Source organism: Hemitrygon akajei, chromosome 22, assembly GCF_048418815.1.
Source record: "Hemitrygon akajei chromosome 22, sHemAka1.3, whole genome shotgun sequence".
In the NCBI taxonomy this organism is placed as follows: Eukaryota; Metazoa; Chordata; class Chondrichthyes; order Myliobatiformes; family Dasyatidae; genus Hemitrygon; species Hemitrygon akajei.
In genome coordinates, this window is record NC_133145.1 from 14,769,443 (window position 1) to 14,791,979 (window position 22,537).

The 22,537-nt window shown below is 42.4% G+C and overlaps 1 protein-coding gene across 2 annotated transcripts in view; it reads left to right on the forward strand.

The window, feature by feature from the left end:
* Nucleotides 1–22,537, forward strand: part of LOC140714867 (transient receptor potential cation channel subfamily V member 6-like) — an 84,629-nt gene that overhangs the window by 25,775 nt on the left and 36,317 nt on the right. For both annotated transcript variants that reach the window (XM_073026550.1, XM_073026551.1), the window contains exons 5-10: nt 4,653–4,751; nt 5,681–5,853; nt 6,967–7,116; nt 8,014–8,226; nt 15,060–15,146; nt 18,067–18,143. In XM_073026550.1, the coding sequence (XP_072882651.1) occupies nt 4,653–4,751; nt 5,681–5,853; nt 6,967–7,116; nt 8,014–8,226; nt 15,060–15,146; nt 18,067–18,143 (799 nt within the window). The remainder of the gene's footprint in view (nt 1–4,652; nt 4,752–5,680; nt 5,854–6,966; nt 7,117–8,013; nt 8,227–15,059; nt 15,147–18,066; nt 18,144–22,537) is intronic.

Here is a 22,537-nt window from a genome sequence, read left to right on the forward strand (position 1 = left end):
GGTAAATTATGTACTTTAGGTCTTTCAGCTTTTTGAGCTCCTTCTCCTTTGTAATAGTAACTGTACCCACTTCTCTTCCTTCACACACTACAACATCTGGCACACTGCTGGTGTCTTCCACAGTGAAGACTGATGCAAAATACTCATTTAGTTCAACTGCCATTTTCTTGACCACCATTATTATCTCTTGTCTCATTTTCTAGCGGTCCTATATCCATTCTCATCTCGCTTTTATTTTTTACATACTTGAAAAAGCTTTTACTATCCCCTTTGATATTATTTGCTAGCTTACTTTCATATTTCATCTTTTCCATTCTAATGATTATTTTTTAGTTGCTCTCTGTAGGTTTTTAAAAGCTTCTCAATCCTCTATCTTCCCACTAATTTTTGCTTTGTTGTGTGCCCTCTTCTGTTTTTACATTATCTTTGTCTTCCCTTGTCAGCCATAGTTGTACTATTTTACCATTTGAGTATTTCTTCAGTTTTGGAATACATACATCCTGAACATTCCCCATTTTTCCCAGAAACATACACCATTGCTGCTCTGCTGACATCCCTGACAGCAGCTCCTTCCAACTTACTTTGACCAACTCCTCTCTCATACCATGGTAATTTCCCTTACTCCACTGAAATACTGCTATGCAGACATTAGTTTCTCCCTATCAACTTTCAAGTTGAACTCAATCAACTTGAAGGTTGTGGATGAAGGGCTTGTACTGTGCTGTAATGTTCTATGCTTAATATTCTGAGACCTCAGGACCACAGGGTGTGAACCAGAGCAAACTAAATCTGTTCCAGAAGCAGTCAATCCTAGGTTCCATTGACCAACCAGTCCTCTGTGTGTACCGCTTTATGCTGCAGTAGGTTAGTACAATCTGGATGTAAGTAGCACTTCAAAGATGGGACCTTTATCTACTGACAGGCCACAGGGGTTGTAGAGGTCCCCTCATGGTGAGCAATAGTTTTCACTCTATAGACCATTACCAAGGCTTTAAAATATTTCCAACGTGTTTCAGAGATAAAAAAAACTTAACTGCCCCTCAACAGCTGCATCATTTTACCACACAACAGAAATTCCCTCTGTTCCATCCACTGCCCTTCTCAACTTCTTGGCTTTTAGACTAACTTGTGTTGACTCTTTCTCAGTCCTGATGAAGGGTTATCCACCTGAAACATTTACTCTTCTTCACTCTCCAGAGATGCTGCCAACCTGCTGAGTTTTTCATTTATCTCATCTCGGCTGTCATTCTCCATTTGTCAGAAACACACTCACTAATGGTCTCTATCCAGGAAGGAAGCTAATAACCCTATGCGTCTTTTTCACTATCTGACATACAGTATTCATTTTCACTGTAAGGAAACAGGCCATTCAGCCCATTGAGCAAATGCTGACCGTTGAACACCCATGTCAATTTTATTTCCAGCTTTCTAAAGGTAAGATTTCAGCAAATGGTCTACAGGCATTAGTCCAGTGTCAATTTATAGGTAACCTAAATAGTTTCAAAATGAATATGCAGAAAGTTAGGTCTGGTCCATGGGTTGAGATTCTAAATTAGAGAAAGGCCAATTTTGATGGTATCAGAAATGATCTGGCAAGTGTGAATTGGACCAGACTGTTGTCTGGCAAAGGTATACTTGTTAAGTGGGAGGCCTTTGAAAATGAAATTTTCAGAATACAAAGCTTATATCTGTCTGTCAGAGTAAAAGGTAAAGATAACAAGTGTAGGGAACCTTGGTTTTCAAAAGATATTGAGGCCCTGGCTTAAGAAAAAGGAGGTGCAAAGTGGATATAGCTGGACAGGAACAAATGAGGTGAGAAAGGCTATAATGGATTTTAGAGTGATCTGCATCAGCTGGAAAAATATGTTGAAAATGGCAGGTGGAATTTAATGCAGGCAAGTGTGAAGTTTTGTACTTTGGTAGGACCAACCAGGATAGGTTTTACACAGTGAACAGTGGGACACTGGGGAGTGTGGCAAAACAAAAGGATCTGGGAAAACAGGTCTATGATTTGTTGAAAGTGGCGTCACAGGTAGATATGTTCATAAAGAAAGCTTTTGAAAGATGGGCCTTCATAAATCAAAGTACTGAGTAGAGGAGATGGGTGAAGTTGTGCAAGATGTTGGTGAGGCCTAATTTGGAGTATTGTGGGCACTTTTGATCATCTGCATACAGGAAAGATGTAAACAAGGTTGAAAGTACAGAGGAAATTTACAAGGATGTTGCTGGACCTTGAGGACTTAAATTATAAGGAAAGATTGAATAGGTTAGGACTGTATTCTTTTGAATATAGTGTAATGGTGAACTCATGAAGGATTGGACATAGGTGTGGAGGAACAGCAGGATCCCCAGGAAGACACAGAAACAAGAGGTTAAATATTGGAATCAGAGCCTCAGAGGAGCAGCACCATGAGAATTCATCCTCTCTGACACAATGACCGTGACCTCCACCCCCTCAACCCACGCACTCTTCCCCCACCCACACCCCATCCCACCACCTCCCCCTCCCCCTACCCCACCTCCCCATCATACCCCTACCCATCTCGCATTCACTCTCTACCCCACCTCTCCCCTAACTCACCTTCCCCACCTATTACCTACCCCCTCAACCCCACTACCCCACCTCCCCACCCCCTACTCCACCTCCCATCTCCCCGTCACCCCCTACTCCACCTCCCATCTCCCCCCTCATCCCCTACTCCACCTCCCATCTCCCCCTCACCCCTCCTACCCCACCTCCCCCTCCTCACCCCCTACCCCATCTCCCCCTCACCCCTCCTACCCCACCTCCCCCTCCTCAACCCACCCCATCTTCCCCTCACCCCTCCTACCCCACTTCCCCCTCCTCACCCCCTACCCCACCTCCCCCTCCTCACCCCCTACCTCACCTCCACCCACAAGGCTTAATGACTCTAGTTAAGATATTGGTTAGTAAATACAGGTGCTCAAAAACTTTATAAGCTCAACACTCTATGGTAAGCCACAGGGGTCATGACATGAAGAAGATAGAGAGATTTGATATTCGAATACAAAAGTATGACGGGTATAGATAGTGCTACGTACCCCGTAACTGGGTGTCTTACCAGCAAAAATAGTATCCGTTGGAGTCTGGTACTATTTTCAAAACAGTGTTTATTAGTAAAATATACAAATCAATATCAACAATGCAAATATACAGATAATACACGTTAGCAATACTAAACCTAAAAGTGTGGGTATAATAATAATCAATAATAAACAAGCTCTATCATTGTCTAGGGGATAATGAATTATCATGGGAAAGTCTAAAGTTCAGTTCAGTTCATGTAGGCTGAGGTAGTTGTTGATTCTTTTGTTGTAACCATTGGAGGGAGGGAGAGAGAGAGAGAGAGAGAGAGAGCGAGCAAACAGTGACAGCTACAGTCATTCAAACCTTCCTTTATTTTCCTGATCCGTCGATATGTTGTTGTGGCCATTCAGGTATGACCCCTTTGTCCTTTAGCTAGACCGTTCTTCTATGGTGGACTTGTCACCCAGGCAAGGGTGGACACACACACAAGCCCCCACTGGCCTCGCTATAAACACTGTGAGTTAAAATTGACCAATCCTTCGTTCGGTCTCCGATCCCCACACATTTCTCGTGGGTTCCAACACTTAAGCAGTGCTCACTAGTGTGTCTCTTGGTGCGTCTCCTGGTGTGTCTGAGGGGTGTCTCCCCAGACCTCACTTTTATCTCTACTCATGGGGTCTCAGGTGTCAATCAGTTTTGAATGGCTTAGTCCATCAAACCAGCCCACTCCGGCTGTCCACTGAGGAATTTTAATGAACAGAACGGTACCAAGTAAACAGCCCTCTCCGGAGCCGTGAGCCTTACAGGAGTCATAATATGGTCTCTCTCCCCCGGTGTTATCTCGCCCTTGTCTGAAGCAAATGTTCCAGTCCCAGTTTGTTTTGTTCCATCTCTTTCTCTCTCATTAGCAGCCTGGCAACAGTAACGGTTTGTAATTCTCCCAGAGGAGGAGGAAACATGGGCAACTCTGTACCCTTCTGCCCATCAGAGTTGTTCATCCTTCATAACAATAGAGTAAGTGCAAACTGGCTTTTTCCACTGATATTGGGTAGGACTACAACCAGAGGTCATGGGCTAAGGGTGAAAGGTGAAAAGTTTAAAGGAAACAAGAGGAGAAACTTCTTCACACAGAGGGTTGTGAGAGTGTGGAATGAGCTGCCAGCAATAGTGGTGCATGTGAGCTCAATTTCAACGTTTGAGAAGTTTGGATAGCTACATGGATAGTAGGGCTTTAGAGGGTTATGGTTCCAGTACAGGTTGATGGGAGTAGTCAGTTTAAATAGTTTTGACATGGACTTGATGGGTCAAAGGGCTTGTTTCTATTCTGTACTTCTCTATGTTTTCAGCATTTTGTATGTGTTGACTACTCCCCTCCTGTGGTTGCTACCTGACCTGCTAAGAATTTTCAGCATTCTCAGGGTTTCGATCCGAAACATTGACAATTTCTTTCCCACAACAGATGCTGCTTGACTTTTTGAGTTCCTCCAGCAGATAGTGTGTTTCTCCAGATTCCGGCATCTGTAGACCCCTGTGTCTCCAGCCCCAGATTTTGATTCAGATTACACTCCTTCAAATATCACTTCTGGCTGTGTTTGCTTTCCAGGGGAACATGTGTTGTCCTTCGCTGCCTGTGTTGGGAATGAAGAGCTAGTCCAAATCCTGATTGACAATGGAGCAGACATTACAGCACAAGATTCCTTGGGTAAGAACAAGAAGCAGTCCTTGGGATCAATTCACAGTTCTTACCAGGAATAATCACCAATTAGGAAAGCCACAGATGCCATATTTTTATTGAGATCATTCTAGACTCTCAAACCACTTCACTATAATTTTTTTGGGACATTAATTGGTAACTAGTAGTACCTAGAAAAATTCTTCTGTTGGTGTTGTGTGACATGAGTGTTGATCAGGAAGTATTGGGCTCCTTCACGTACCCCTGGGGTAGCAAATATACCTAGTGCTCAAGAATCAAATGTGAAGTTAAAGAGTGTTCCAGCATGGACATGGTTCATTCAAATCAACTGGTCAAGATACCCATATATGTAAGTTAGTTCCATTTACCAGGCTTGGCTACTTCCCTCTAAATTTTTTCCTATCTATATACCTGCCTAAATGTCTTTTAATATTCTTGTACCTGCCTTAACTACTTCCTCCAGCAGCTTGTTGCAAATACCCGCCACCAAAGAAATTGCCCCCTTTAAAATCTTTCCCCTCTCACCTTAAACCAATGCCTTCCAGTTTTTCATTCCCTTTCCCTGGGGGCTGGGGAAAAGGTCTGTGTGCATTGGTAAACTGAGATCTTTAGATCTTTCAACACAAGACATGTGAATGTGGCTGCTGAGTTACTGCTGGCACCTTCCGATTGTTCTGTCAGTAGAAAATAGACAAGGGTAGGACTAGTGTAAAAATGGCTATTTGATGGTTGCTGTGGATTCAGTAGCCTCACAGGCCTATTTCCATACTGTATTTATGTGACAGCTGATGTAGAGATGGTTCTATAGAAGCCTAGCAACCAGTATTTGGTAGGAGTGATGACTAGAGGAGAGATACTGAGTTTAATTGGTAAGAATGAAAGGGTAATCTGTTCCCATTCATTTGAAATCCCTTAATCCTGATGCATTCTTTCGCCAGGTAACACTGTTCTACACAATCTGGTGCTGCAGCCAAGGAGCACCTTTGTCCCACAGATGTATGATTTAATTCTATCCTATGATGAGCCAGAGAGTGAGACTGCAGTTGATACCATTGTCAACAAAGATGGTCTCTCTCCCTTCAAACTCACTGCAGTTGAAGGAAATATTCAGGTCAGAAGCATTGGTTTCTATTTTAACTTCCACTATTATCTTACCAAGTTTTGACTGTATTGTTCCACTAATATCACCATCTCAGATTGCTCTCCCCGTGGCTAATATTCACAGATGAATAGTTTATCATCTGTGTGGGCAATACTTTCCTTACCCAAAATATCTTTATAGACATCTTCCAGGAAGGGGAAATCAGAAGGTAATGGACAGGACTCAGAAATCTACTGAGTTTTTTTGTATGTAACCATTGGATTTTATTGTGGTACATTGCTAAATCATAATGGAACAGAAAATGCTGAAAGCATTTCAGTTGGACAGAGAAGAGAAAGGTAACATTCTGTTCAAACACCCTATGCTGAACAAGGAAGGAGATGAAGCTTGTTAAGATGCAGGAGAGAGGCAGATGTATCTCTTAGGGTAACCAAAGGGATAAGTTGTAGTCAAAGACATCGGTTACAGATAGATGTGGCTTTGGAAGTGGGTTTTGGTTAAATCCTCATCAAAGGCAGGATGGGAAATAGGCATCAATAATTGTAAACAAGGGTGATAGAAAGCGATTGAAATCTCATCAGACAGCAGAATGCTATCAGATTAGACAAGAAAATATGCAGATGCTGGAAATCCAAGCAACGCACACAAGATGCCAATGGAATCCAGGCCAGGACCCTTCGTCAGGACTTTTCAGGTTAGACTCTTCTAAATTAGTAAATTGCTTCATTATTGTCACATGTACCAGGATACAGTTTTAAAAAAAAAATGTTTTGCATGCCATCCATACAGATCATTTCATCACATCAGTGCATTGAGGTAGTACAATGGAAAAGCAATAACAGAATGCAGAATGAAGTGCTCTGTAGGCAGATATTAAGGTGCACAGTTATGACAATGTAGATTGTGAGGTCAGAGGTTCATCTTATTGTTCTAGGAAACATTCAGTAGTTTTATATAAGTGGGACAGAAGCTGTCTTTAAGCCTAGTGGTCTTTGCCTTCTTGCTTTTGCTGCTTGTCAATCTTAGTTTCTTGTGAAATGGACATTTAGTGAACTCTATATTCCTGATTCCATCAAAGTCATCCCGTTCCTGTTCCATATCACCCTTGTTTTTCTTTGCTAGATGTTCCAGCACCTATTGAAGAGGAAGGAGAAAGATGCCCCAATGACCTATAGTCCCATCTGCAGCACGTACTATAACCTCTCTGAGATCGACTCCTGGGGCGATGATCACTCAGTGCTGCAGCTGGTGATCTCCAGTGAAAACAAGGAGGTAACTGTGGGAGTAGAACTGTTTGGGAAAAGGGAGACTGTATAGAACAAGTATAGAGCATTGATATCTTCTGATTAAAAAAAATCCATTATTCAATTCTTAATTCAGATAGAAAGTTTCATAAGGTCTGAGGACTTTCTATTGAGTATTTTCACAATTTTCCTCTTAATTAAGTTGCTTTTTCAGTCCATTGCTTTCAGCTCTTTTTTTTGGTAGTAGGCATTATTATCTTCTGTTTTCAACTGTATTTACAGTTTTGGGGGTTTGAATGTTCTGATTTATATTTTCTACATTTTGTTTTGGTTGGTCTGGAGTTTTTTTCTGTTGTGGGGCTTGGGGAGGACACTAACTTTACATGACTTCAATTTGGGTGCTTTCTCAATTATCTTATTTTGTATTATATTACTATTGTATGTTTATCTTGCACTGTACTAATTTTCTACTTTGTTTTGGGTTTTTTTTATTTGTAGTGTTGTAGAAAATGCATTAAAAATCAATATAAAAAGAGACTCAGGAGGTCAATTAGCACCTATACAGAAAATTTTGGGACTGAGATCTTAGTCAAAACTGGGAAAGTAGGATCAAAAAGGTACAAACATTTGTAAGTTACACAAAATATAATGGGAGGGATGGAGTGGAGAAAGAGTGGTAGGGTAAGACTGGGGAAATGGGGTAATGTTTTTATTTCCCCATGTTGTGAGCTGCTAATCACAAAGTGTTGGAACACAACCCTTTCTCCTTCCCTGTGCTGATGAAGGAACATTGACCTGAAATGTTAACTCTCCACAGATGCTGCCTGACCTGCTGAGTGTTTCTTCCACCCTCTGACTTTATTTCAGATCTCCAGCATTTGCAGATGTTTTAATGTTCATTGTTCCCTTGTGTCTCACTGCACAGGCACTGAAAATTTTACGCCTTTCCCCAATGAAAGAACTCATCCACCTGAAGTGGAATGACTATGCAATATATTATATACGGATCCTGGCTTTCCTCTATCTTATTTACATCGCCATCTTCACATTCTGCTGTGCTTATCGGCCACTGAAACCCAGGCCCAGCAATGCAACTAGTGAGAAAGACTCTGCATTATATGTCGAGAGAACCCTACAGGTGTGTATAATCTGTGTCCTCATCCAGGCACCAACCGGCTGTATTTCAGCACTGTCATTTTCTCTGACTATTTGCAGTCAGTGGCCATGAGTTGATGTTAGGATCAATAGCAGGGAATAATGTTGCAAAGATGGGGGGCACTTGGGTAAAGAGTGGTCAAGAAAAAACAATTGCGGCTGCTGGTGAAGCTCACAGATTTGTTATGCGTGTATGACATGTCCTCCAATCACTCCAATAAAGATTGTTCCAAAAATTGAATTCATTCAATCCTTTATTAGCAATTATCAAACACAGTCTAGATTAAACTTAAGTGTAACTAAGTGGTCAACGAAAGATATGACATCCATCGGTCCCCATCTCCAAACTGACGTGAACAAAGCACGACTACGTAACTTATTCACCTTGCTTTTACCACACCCTCACTCTTGTAACTAGCTAACATGATAAACATGCATTACAGAATACAATGCAGATAGAGAACAGATGCATGGCTCCTACAAGCTCCACAGTGGTAATATCAAGGGAGTTATTGTACTTTAGTTTACAGCATTTTATCTTACCACTAATTGTTATTGACAATCTCTATACTGCCAGACTCTCACAGCTACCTGGACTATTCCCCTTCCCACCCTGTCTCTTGCAAAAACGCTATCCCCTTCTCACAATTCCTTCGTCTCCAGCACATCTGCTCTCAGGATGAAGCTTTTCATTCCAGTACGAAGGAGATGTCTTCCTTTTTTAAACAAAGGGGCTTTCCTTCTTCCACCATCAACTCTGCTCTCAAACTCATCTCTCCCATTTCCCGCACATCTGCCCTCAACCCATCCGCCCACCACCCCACTCGGGATAGGGTTCCCCTTGTCCTCACCTACCATCCCACCAACCTCCAGGTCCAACGTATAATTCTCCGTAACTTCTGCCACTTTCAACGGGATCCCACTACCAAGCACATCTTTCCCTCCCCTACTCTTTCTGTTTTCCGCAGGGATCGCTCCCTACGCGACTCCCTTGTCCACTCATCCCCCCCATCCCTTCCCACCAATCTCCCTCCTGGCACTTATCCTTGTAAGCAGAGCAAGTGCTACACCTGCCCTTACACTTCCTCCCTCACCACCATTCAGGGCCCCAGACAGTCCTTCCAGGTGAGGCGACACTTCACCTGTGAGTCGGCTGGTGTGGTATACTGCGTCCGGTGCTCCCGGTGTGGCCTTTTATATATTGGTGAGACCCGACGCAGACTGGGAGACCGTTTCGCTGAACACCAATGCTCGGTCCACCAGAGAAAGCAGGATCTCCCAGTGGCCACACATTTTAATTCCATGTCCCATTCCCATTCTGATATGTCTATCCATGGCCTCCTCTACTATCAAGATGAGGCCACACTCAGGTTGGAGGAACAACACCTTATATACCAGCTGGGTAGCCTCCAACCTGATGACATGAACATTGACTTCCCTAACTTCTGTTAATGCCCCTCCTCCACTTCTTACCCCATCCCTGACATATTTAGTTGTTTGTTTTTTTCCTCTCTCTCTGCCCATCACTCTGCCTGTTCTCCATCTCCCTCTGTGCTCCCCCTCCCCCTTTTTTTCTCCCGAGGCCTCCCGTCCCATGATCCTTTCCCTTCTCCAGCTCTGTATCACTTCCACCAATCACCTTTCCAGCTCTTAGCTTCATCCCACCCCCTCCGGTCTTCTCCTATCATTTTGCATTTAGCCCTCCCCCCACTACTTTCAAATCTCTCAGTATCTCTCCTTTCAGTTAGTACTGACGAAGGGTCTCGGCCCAAAACGTCAACAGTGCTTCTCCTTATAGATGCTGCCTGGCCTGCTGCATTCCACCAGCATTTTGTGTGTGTTGTTTGAATTTCCAGCATCTGCAGATTTCCACGTGACTGCCAAATCTTTATGGCTATGAAGCATCACTGCACCTGTATTACCTTGAGACTGCAGAGTTTGACTCTATTGCTTCTGTTGTTTGGTTGCTATGAGTCTTGAATTGATTTCATTAGGATGGAGACTGTTGATGCAAAAAATAAAAACTGCTGAAGGAAGAGCAGCATCTGTCAGTTTGACATCAGTGGTGGGTAAATTAATGGAAAGTATTCTTAGAGATAGTATTTATAATTATCTGGATAGACAGGATCTGATTAGGAGTAGCCAGCATGGATTTGTGCGTGGAAGGTCAAGGTCATGTTTGACAAACCTTATTGAATTTTTTGAAGTAGTTACGAGGAATGTTGACGAGGGTAAGGCAGTGGATGTAGTCTATATGGACTTCAGCAAGGCCTTTGACAAAGTTCCACATGGAAGGTTAGTTAAGAAGGTTCAGTCATTAGGTATTAATGCTGGAGTAATAAAATGGATTCAACAGTGGCTAGATGGGAGATGCCAGAGAGTAGTGGTGGATAATTGTTTATTGGGATGGAGGCCGGTGACTAGCGGGGTGCCTCAGGGATCTGTTTTGGGCCCAATGTTGTTTGTAATATACATAAATGATCTGGATGATGGGGTGGTAAATTGGATTAGTAAGTATGCTGATGATACTAAGGTAGGAGGTGTTGTGGATAATGAGGTGGGTTTTCAAAGCTTGCAGGGAGATTTATGCCGGTTAGAAGAATGGGCTGAATGTTGGCAGATGGAGTTTAATGCTGAGAAGTGTGAGGTTCTACATTTTGGCAGGAATAATCCAAATAGAACATACAGGGTAAATGGTAGGGCATTGAGGAATGCAGTGGAACAGAGAAATCTAGGAATAACAGTGCATAGTTCCCTGAAGGTGGAGTCTCATGTAGATAGGGTGGTGAAGAAGGCTTTTGGAACGCTGGCCTTTATAAATCAGAGCATTGAGTACAGAAGTTGGGATGTAATGTTAAAATTGTACAAGGCATTGGTAAGGCCAAATTTGGAATATTGTGTACAGTTCTGGTCACCGAATTATAGGAAAGATATCAATAAATTAGAGAGAGTGCAGAGACGATTTACTAGGATGTTACCTGGGTTTCAGCACTTAAGTTACAGAGAAAGGTTGAACAAGTTAGGTCTCTATTCATTGGAGCGTAGAAGGTTGAGGGGGGATTTGATCGAGGTATTTAAAATGTTGAGAGGGATAGATAGAGTTGACGTGAATAGGTTGTTTCCATTGAGAGTAGGGGAGATTCAAACGAGAGGACATGATTTGAGAGTTAGGGGGCAAAAGTTTAAGGGAAACACGAGGGGGTATTTCTTTACTCAGAGAGTGATAGCTGTGTGGAATGAGCTTCCTGTAGAAGTAGTAGAGGCCAGTTCAGTTGAGTCATTTAAGGTAAAATTGGATAGGTATATGGACAGGAAAGGAGTGGAGGGTTATGGGCTGAGTGCGGGTAGGTGGGACTAGGTGAAATTAAGAGTTCGGCACGGACTAGGAGGGCCGGAATGGCCTGTTTCCATGCTGTGATTGTTATATGGTTATATGGTTATATGTAGATGCAAAGAGATAGTTAACATTTTGGGTCAAGACTCCCAGGTCTCCATGCTTGTGAGGGTCAGCAATAATGTCTTCAACTTTGCCTATGAAATTGGTTATGTAATGCAACCCATTTCATTCCAGATGTTGGGATGAAGTTATAGGTGGGGATTTAGATTTCTGGATCATTAGGACCTCTTTTGGGGCAGGTGTGACCTGTACAAAAAGGATGGGGGTCAATTGAATCCCAGAGGGACCAATATCCTGGCAGAGAAGTTTGCTAAGGCTATTGGGGATGGTTTAAACTAGGAGTGCTGGGGGTGGGGGGGTGGTGGGAACCAAACTGAAAAAACAGAGGAAGGGGCTGTCAGCTCACAAATAGAGAAAGCTTGGAGACAGCGCGAGTGGGAGAATAAACAGGTGATAGACAAGGGATGTGCTCAGACTGATGGTTTGAGATGAGTCTATATTAATGCAAGAAAGATCATAAACAAGGCGGATGAGCTTAGTGCGTGGATTAGTACTTGGAGCTATGATGTTATGGACATTACAGAGACTTGGATGACTCAAGTCTTGGATGGTTACTTCAAGTGCCAGGCTTTAGATGTTTCAAAAAGGACAGGGAGGGAGGCAAAAAAGGTGGGGGCGTGGCACTGTTGATCAGACATAGTGTCATGTCTGCAGAAAAGGAGGAAGTCATGAAGGGATTGTCCACTGAGTCTCTGTGGGTGGAAGTTAGGAACAGGAAGGGGTCAATAACTCTACTGGGTATTTTTTTATAGTCTTCCTAATAGTAACAGGGACATCAAGGAGCAGATAGGGAGACAGATTCTGGAAAGGAGTAATAATAACAGGGTTGTCGTGGTGGGAGATTTTAATTTTCCAATTATTGATTGGCATCTTCCTAGAGCAAGGGGTTTAGATGGGGTGGAGTTTGTCAGGACTGTTCAAGAAGGTTTCTTGACACAATATATAGATAAGCCTACTTTACCATAGCATTGGAGAGGGAAAGGCAAACTACGGAAGTGTTTAATTAGAGTAAGGGGAAATATGAAGCTATCAGGCAGGAACTTGGATGCAGAAATTGGGAACAGATGTTCTCAGGAAAATGTCTGCAGAAATGTGGCAAATGTTCAGGGGATATTTGCATGACGTTCTGCATAGGTACATTCCAATAAGCTGGGAAAGGGTAAAGGGTGGTAGGGTACTGGAACCATGGTGTATAAAGACTGTTGAACATTTAGTCAAGAAGAAAAGCAAAGCTTACAAAAGGTTCAAAATACTAGGTAATTTTAGAGATCTAGAAAATTATAAGGATAGCAGGAGCTTAAAAATGAAATTAGGAGAGCTGGAAGGGCCCATGAGAAGGCCTTAGCGAGCAAGATTAAAGATAAGCCCAATGAAGAGCAAAAGGATAAGACGTGAGACAATAGGATCAATTAAATGTGACAGAGGAAAAGAGTGCATGGAATCGGAGGAGATAGCGGAGATACTTAATGACTACTTTATTTCAGTGTTCACTATGGAAAAGGACCTTGGCAATTGTAGGGATGACTGACAGCAGACTGAAAAGCTTGAGCATGTAGATATTAACAAAGAGGAAGTGCTGGAGCTTTTGGAAAGCATCAAGTTGGATAAGTCACCAGAACCGGATGAGATGTACCCCAGGCTACTGTGGGAGGCGAGGGAGCAGATTGCTGAACCCCTGACAATGATCTTTGCATCATCAATGGGAATGGGAGAGGTTACAGAGGATTGGAGGGTTCCAAATGTTGTTCCTTTATTCAAGAAAGGGAGCGGAGCTAGCCCAGGAAATTATAGACTAGTGAGTCTTACTTCAGTGCCTGGTAAGTTGATGGAGAAGATCCTGAGAGGCAGAATTTATGAACATTTGGAGAGGTATAATATGATTAGGAATAGTCAGCATGGCTTTGTCAAAGGCAGGTCATGCCTTACGAGCCTGATTGAGGATGTGATTAAACACATTGATGAAGGTAGAGCAGTAGATGTAGTGTATATGGATTTCAGCAATGCATTTGATAAGGTACCCCATGCAAGGCCTATTGAGAAAGTAAGGAGGCATGGGATCTAAGGAGTCATTGCTTTGTGGATCCAGAACTGGCCTGCCCACAGAAAGCAAAGAGTGGTTGTAGATGGGTCATATTCTGCATAGAGGTCCGTGACCAGTGGTGTGCCTCAGGGATCTGTTCTGGAACCTCTTCTCTTCGTGATTTTTATAAATGACCTGGATGAGGAAGTGGAGGTTAGTAAATTTGAAGACAACGCAAAGGTTGGGGGTGTTGTGGATAGTTTGGAAGACTGTCAGAGGTCACAGCGGGACATTGATAGGACACACACTGGGCTGAGAAGTGGCAGATAGAGTTCAACTCAGATAAGTGTGAGGTGGTTCATTTTGGTCGGTCAGATATGACGACAGAATATAATATTAATGGTAAGACTCTTGGCAATGTGGAGGATCAGAAGAATCTTGGGGTCTGAGTCAAGAAGACACTCAAAGCTGCAGTTTGTCTCTATGGTTAAGAAGGCATACGGTGCATTGGCCTTTATCAACCATCGGATTGAGTTTAAGAGTGGTAATGTTACAGATTTATATGACCCTGGTCAGGCCCCACTTGGAGTACTGTGCTCAGTTCTGGTCGCCTCACTACAAGAAGGATGTGGAAGCCATAGAAAAGGTGCAGAGGAGATTTACAAGGATATTGCCTGGATTGGGGAGCATGCCTTATGAGAAGAGGTTGAGTGAACTTGGCTTTTTCTCCTTGGAGCGACGGAGGATGAGAGGTGACCTGATAGATGTGTACAAGATAATGAGAGGCATTGATCATGTGGATAGTCAGGCTTTTTCCCAGGGCTGAAATGGCTAGTACAAGAGGGCACATTTTTAAAGTGATTGGGAGTAGGTACAGAGGAGATGTCAGGGGAAATCTTTTTACTTAGAGAGTGGCGCGTGCGTGGAATGATCTGCTGGCGACGGTGGTGGAGGCGGATATGATAGGGTCTTTTAAGAGACTCCTGGGGAGGTACATGGAGCTTAGAAAAATAGAGGGCTATGGCCCTGATTAATTTCAAAAATAACTACATGTTTGGCATGGCATCATGGGCAAAAGGCCTGTATTGTGCTTTAGGTTTTCTATGTTTCCATGTTTCTATCATCGAGAGACAGTGGCTTTCAACAGCTGTAGGTAAAGGATTGCAAATAGTGCCTGTAAGTGCTTAATGTTCATAGTCTTTGTTCTTCTTCATCTCAGCTCATGAATTTACCATTAATATTTCAATAAAAAGAATTAGTATTTCAACAAAATAAATTCACAGTAAAGTAAAACGCTGATTAGTAAAGCAATTTTTAATACTTTTGACTATTTTGGCAGGAAAGTTACCAGACTAATGAGGACTACTTGCGACTGCTGGGCGAGATTATCAGTGTGTTTGGAGCAATTGTCATCCTGCTGCTGGAAGTAAGGGATGCCTCATATTCACCATCTCCAGCTCACTGAGACAACATCATTGCTGCTTGTGAGCTAGTTTCTCGGAAGCAATCAGCCAGAGCTTCATTGCAAAGTAGCAGTACCACTCCCCATTATTTACATGTTGATGGCTCTCCAACCCCAGCCAGGCAAAACTGAAGATAGATGTCCAAAGTTATGTAGCAGTCGTGGCTCTTAGCTATTTCACAGAATTTCACAGAAGTAGAGCCTCGTTGTTGTGTCCACTTCAGCACAGCAGTAGTGTGGTCACTGTTCGTGTACAGAGATGTTAAACCATAATGACCCGAAGAAAAGTTTCTTCTCCATCCTATTACATATCTCTTTATTAAATTATAATTCTTAAATACAACCAATCAATATATACAAAAAAATCATTTGCATTGATTCCTTCAAATTTAATTGAGATTTTAAAATCATTAGCCTGGATTGATACAAAGGCAAATGCCATGTATCACTTCACATTACAAAAATCTGACCTCCTCCCAATCCTATCTCATATTTGGTATTCAGTGATATCACCTCCTGGGCAATCTTTGTGGCAAATTGAATTTTATTGTTCTGGGAGGGGCCATTGATCTGGGGTAGATAGTTATTTTAGATCAGCTGTGTGCAGGAAGGGACTCTTGTATGAAGACACCTCTTTATCAAAGTCAAAGTTCAAAGTACATTTATTATCTCAGGTATCCAACCCTGAGATTCGTCTTCCCACTGACAGCCATGAAACAAAGAAAGGCTATGGATGCATTCAAAGAAAACATCCAACACCCAAAGCACAAATCGTGCAAACAACAAAAAATGAGAAAATAACACACAAAATATTAAACATCAAAGCACAGAGTCTAAAACAGTCCAGAAATGTTCAGTTTAGTTCAATTCAATTTTGCACTGTCATTTGTAGGCGGCAGAGCCAGTCCATCCTGATCAAAATCACACAAAGTAGTAATAAAAAAGGAGTAACCAGAAATCTGAAACACTTAAAACACAAACTGCAGTTTCTAAACTTGAAACTTGCACGAATATCAACCTCTATCACTTTTCACCACCACCAAATGTTTTTGTTCCCAGATTCTGATCCCCTTTTTTAAGGTGTAACCATTCCCCCAATTCCCAATCACAGCTCAATTCAACCATCATTAACTGCTAAACCTCTCTGCTAGGTCTGCCCATTCTTTCCACAACCTCAAACCCTCACTGCACCAAAAGAAACAACATCACTCATGGCTTGCCAGTAGCTAACTCTGCTTTCTGAGTCAGAGGTTAAGGCTTAGGGACCCAATGCATCATCTGTCATGGAGTCAGAGGTTATGAGAAAGCAATTGAATGAGGAATTGAATGTGCTGCTGGTATGTTGAACTTGCCTCCAGAATTTGGTTCCACTGAATGGATAGAATTAAATCCCAGCAGCAGCACATACAATACACAACTTTAACAGTGCAAGCAACAAGGGTTAAATTTCATTTTTCTGGGCTTCCAGGTGGATGTGACAGAACCCCTGGTATTGGGTCAGTTGTTGGGCATGTTCAAGGCAGAGATTAATGGTTGTTTCTGTGGAAATCAGAGCCTAAATAAATCAGACAAGAAAGAGAGTTTGAGTTAGTTGTATTGATGTGCTATCATTCAATGGTGGAAGACAATGCCCACTCCATTCCTATGGCCCACTATGCTGTTTTTAAAGTTCATATGATTCTTGCATGAACTGGTGATAAATTGTTCATTTTTGATATAAAGTGTTTGTTTGCTATGATTTCTGGGTTTTAGCTTCTCAGATTTGATTCTATTAAGAGGGGTTTCTCCCTCCATCTTGCTTGCTGCTCCCAAGGGAAGGTCCCTCCGTTCACATGGTCTCTCTGTCCCTCAATGCTGTTTGAGGATGGTAGCAAAGTTCTGGGTGGGTCTGCAGTTTGTGGATTGGACTGTAGGTCGATTGGACTTTTAGATTTTGTGTCTTTATATTCTGTGTTGTCGCTTGTTCTTTCTTATTGCCATTTGTGTGATTTGGTTTTCTTTTGTGCATGGTAGAGTGCTGATGTTTTTCTTTGAATGGGTTCCATGGTTTTCTTTGTTCCATGGCTGAATCTCAGAGTTGTATACTGCATACGTACTCTGTTAATAAATGGACTTCAAACTTCGAACTTTCCTTTGGCTCCATCTGTCAAGGTTAGTGCCACTCCTGACACTTCAGTTTCTTGGCTGACACTCTAGTGCACCATTCAATCTTCTGAATTTAGTTCAGACTCCTGAGGCTGCAGACCACAGCTACAACAACAACCATTGATGTAGTGTCTTCATGATGAGGGAAAAGCCAGAGGGTTCCCAGATGTTCAGTGAAGGCTGGCACTTCACCATTCAGTGTGTTGCTGACATTGGAACATGCACACCACTCCCTACAAAAGTTCAGCTCTCTTCAATCCTTTGGGCTATAATCAACCGTATGTAGTAAAATTTACATCTGAGGGTTAATGAAAGAGATATTCTCTTTTATTAAGTATGAGTATATCAGACAAGACTTACCTTTGCATCGAGGTTCCATTAAAGATTATCCATTTTCCAATATTAATACCTTCGTGTAAGACTTCAGCCTGCAATTAAAGTAAGGAAAGATAAAATTTAAGTTTTAAGCAGTAGCTTTATTCTTAAGAAATGCAGATGAGCAACAGGCCCTGCTCTTCCCCTGCCCCACTATGTTGGGCATACGCAATAGTAGTGCCAGACGTACAGTCATCTGAAAGATGATGAAGCACTGTGCATCAGGCCCTTCTTTCCTTGCCCCCTCTCCGAGTCCCATTCCTGCCCCACTGGGATTTGATTTGTGTTGCTATTCGAAATATGTATTTTTTTCATTTTAGTATTTCTTGCTTCATTTGATAAATTGATTGTCCATTCTTAATAGGTTCATGATGTATTGAGATACGGACCAAAGAAATACTTCGGTAGAACTGCGCTGGGTGGGCCATTTCATGTCATCAAGTAAGTTTGAAAGGTTCTACCTACTTGCAGATTCCTCTTGCATTGCTGGAACTCCCAGTGAATGGCAGGAACTTGGAGAACTGTCTGTGTGTTTGTTTGTCTCTTGTACTACATGCAAGATGGCACTGGAGATGGTGACTTGTTGTAAGAGGCTCCCTGCAGATTCACTCATTCCTGCTATTATAATCATTTAATTGTTTTAAATATAAATTCTGTATCTCATTATTATTATTATTTTACCTTTGTTGTACCTCGTTGCAATGTGTAACGATTTGATCTGCAGGACAAGATTTTCACTGTATCTTGGTACATGTAACAACAATAAATAAATTCTAATACAGTGTGGTTGGATAGGACATGTCTTTGTATATGTGGGTGACACTTGAATATTAACATTTACCCACAGAGGGCAAGATCAAGTTAATGAATATATAGAACAGTACAGCACAGGAACAGGCCCTTCAGCCCACAATGTTGTGCCAAATCAAATAAATTAGTAATCAAATGACCAACTAAAGTAATCTCTTCTGCCTACACCATGTCCATAACATTCCAATTTTCTCATATTCATGTGCCTACATGAACATATCTTAAAACTCTTGAATGTTTCTGCCTCTATCACCACCCCAGGCAGTGTATTCCAGGTACCCATAACTGTCTGTCTTAAAAAAAATCGTCCCAGCACCTCCTTTGAAATTACCCCCCCCCCCTCACCTTAAATGCATGCCATCTGGTATTAGATATTTCAACCAAGGGAAAAGTATACTATCTGTCTAGTCTATCTAATGTGAAGTGTGTCATTGAGCAATGTTTCAAACATTTTACCACAGTAGTAATTGTAACTGACAACGTTTGCAGTGTCAAGCCAGTGAATAGCACTGCATTTTGTGTTTCCTGAAGCTGTAGAGCTTGGCTATAAAAGGTCTTGAGTTGGTTTAAATAGGATGGAGACACAAGAAACTGCAGGTGCTGGAATGTGGAGTGAGAAAGAAGCTGCTGGAGGAATTCAACAGGTCTGGCAGCATATGTGGAGGCAGAGGAATGGTCAATATTTTGGATTTCAGGCTCTACATCAGGACCTCAGGACCCACCACACAAATACTGCCTGACCTACAGAGTTACCCTGTTATCCAGCAGCTCACCTCATTATTGAGAGTCTGAAAATTTACACAGCCAGCGCCTGCCACAGGTGGAGAAGAGCCAGGTAATGACATCACTTGGGGTGTCATGCTGATTTGACTGTAAGACCATATGGAGACATAGGAGCAGAATTAGGCCACCTGATTCATCGAGTCTGCTCCGCCATCCAATCATAGCTAATCCTTTATTTTCCTCCTCCTCAACCCCAGACCCTGGCCTTCTCCCCATAACCTTTGATGCCATGTCCAATCAAGAATCTATCAATCTCTGCCTTAAATACACCCAATGACCTGGCTTCCACAGCTGCCAGTGGCAACAAATTCACACCCTTTGGCTAAAGAAATTTCTCCACATCTGTTTTGAAAGTGCGCCATTCTATCCTGAGGCTTTACACTCTTATCCTAGACTCTCCCACCATGGGAAACATCATTTATTCTGTCTAGGCCTTTCAACATTTGAGATCCCCCCTCATCTTTCTGAGTTCCAGCGAGTACAGACCCAGAGCCATCGAACGTTCCTTATATTCCTGTAATCATCCTTGTGAACCTTGTCTGGACCCTCTCCGCTGCCAGCATATCTTTTCTAAAAAGAGGGGCCCAAAATTGTTCACAATACTCAAGGTGAGGTCTCACCAGTGCCCTATAAAGCTTCAGCATCACATTCTTGCTCTTGTATTCTAGACCTCTTGAAATAAATGCTAACATGGCCTTCCTCACCACTGACTCAATCTGCAAGTTAGCCTTCAGGTTGTTCTGCACAAGAACTCCCAAGTCCCTCTACCTCTCAGATTCCTGGATTTTCTCCCCATTTAGAAAATAGATCGCATATTTATTTCTACTACCGAAGTGCATGACCATGTATTTTCCAACATTGTATTTCATCTGCCTCTTTCTTGCCCATCCTTCTAGTCTGTATAAGCCCTTCTGCATCCTCAATGCTACCCATCCCTCCACCAATCTTCGTATCATCTCCAAACTTGGCATCAAAGTCATCTATTCCATCATCTAAATAATTTATATACAGCATATAAAGAAGTGGTCCCACAACAACCCCTGCAGAACACCACTAGTCATTGGCAGCCGACCAGAAAAGGATGCTTTTATTCCCACTCACTGCCTCCTACCAATCAGCCAATGCTCTAACCAATCCACTAACTTTCCTGTAATACCATGGGCTCTTAACTTGGTAAGCAGCCTCATATGTGGCACCTTGTCAAAGGCCTTCTGAAAGTCCGGGTGACTAATGTACCTTTTGGTCTTTCTGCTTTTTGAGCACCTTCTCTCTTGTCACAGCAACTGCATCCACTTCTCTTCACACATGACAACATCAGATATACTGCTAGTGTCTTCCACAGTGAAGTCTGATGCAGAATACTTATTTAGTTCATCGGCCATCTCCTTTTTCCCCATTATTTCATGCCTCATTTTCTAATGTTCCTATATCCACTCTCATTTCTCTTTTATTTTTGACAAAACTTGAAAAAACTTTTACTATCCACTTTGATATTATTTGCTAGCTTACTTTCATATTTCATCTTTTCCCTTCTAATAATTTTTTAGTTACTCTCTGTAGGTTTTTAAAAACTTCACAATCCTCTAACTTCCCACTAGTTTTTACTTTGCTGTTTGCCCTTTCTTTTGCTTTTGTAATACCTTTGACTTCCTTTGTCAGCCATGGTTGTACTATTTTACCATTTGTGTGTTTCCTCATTTTTGGAATACATGTGTCCAGTACCTTCCTCGTTTTTCCCAGAAATGCATGCCATTTGAAGCTGTCTTTGCCATTTTGGAGCTGGATGCCCCTAGTAACTGAATCAAAATCAGGTTTATTATCATTGAGAGTGGTGAACCTGTGGAATTCGTGCCACAGGTGGCTGTGGTGGCCAAGTCAGTTGGTGTATTTAAGGCAGAGATTGATAGATTCTTGATTAGTCAGGGCATGAAGGGATATGGGGAGAAGGCAGGAGATTGGAGTTGATAGGGAAATGGTCCAGCCATAACGACATGCCAGAGCAGAGTCATGGGCTAAATTGCCTAATTCTGCTCCTATAACCTTGTGATCTTATATGTAGTGAAGTTTGTTTTGTAGCAACAGTACAGCGCAGGACATAAAAATTACTTTCAGTTACTAAATAAGTAAGTACTGCTAAGGAGGAATAGTGAGATAGTGTTCATGGCCCTGTGGTGAACTACATATACCTGTCTGGACTGCTCCTGTGGCTCCTACCACAGACCCCCTGCTGACTGCTCCGGTGGCTCCTCCCACAGACCCCTGTATAAAGGCGATTGAGACCTGTGCCCGGCCTCATTCTCCAGGATGTAGTGTTGTTCATTCTTCCAGTCAATAAAAGCCGATATCTCGCTTCTTACGTCTCAGAGTGAGTTACTGATGGTGCATCAGGCCCATTTAGAAACCTGATGGCAGAGGTGAAGAAGCTGTTCCTAAGATGTTGAGTGTGCATCTTCAGGCTCCTGTATCTGCATCGTAATGGCTGTAATGAGAAGAGGGTATGTCCCAGATGGCAAGGGTGCATAATGACAGATGCCACCTTCTTCAGAAACCAATTTTTGAAGAGGTCCTTGATGATTGTGGATTTTGCCCACAATGGAGATAAAATACCTCCCCACCACCAGTTAAGGACTTGACTCAACTAATCTGTTCAAGTGTCAGGTTTCTTCCAGAGGGGCATTGGTCACTTCAGAGGGGGCTCATACAGAGGATATCAAGGGTAGGAGAAGCAACATGGAGAAGAAGAGGAGACAGGAAACTATTCTCAGCAAGACATTATTTTCACCCAGCCTGTTGAGGAGACAGCCCTCCTATTTGAACCTCAGTGTGTGACCTTAGTGAACATGTGTAACCTCAGCAATACCATGACCTTACAAACAACTTCTCACTGCCCCATCAGAACCTCAGAGCAGGATACAGACTTCATTGCCAGTAGCTGTCAAGGCAGTTCTAGTTTGCTTGGAGGTCCCTCTTGGCTCAAGCATGCTCTTGCCTGTATGCTGTACTTCATAATGTCTTTAATATTTTAAATAAATGGTCACAATGAGTTCCAGCTGTGACTTGGTGTTCCTCCTCTTTAACTGGCACTGATTTGAAGCAGAGCAGGCAAGCTTTAACTGGTGTCAGTCATTCTCTATGCAGGCTGTCTTCTCAAGAGTTATTTCTGAGACCATTGGTGGTGGCACTCACTTCCTACAACAATTATGTAGGCAAATAGTCAGCATGACATTGGTGTTTTGAATTGC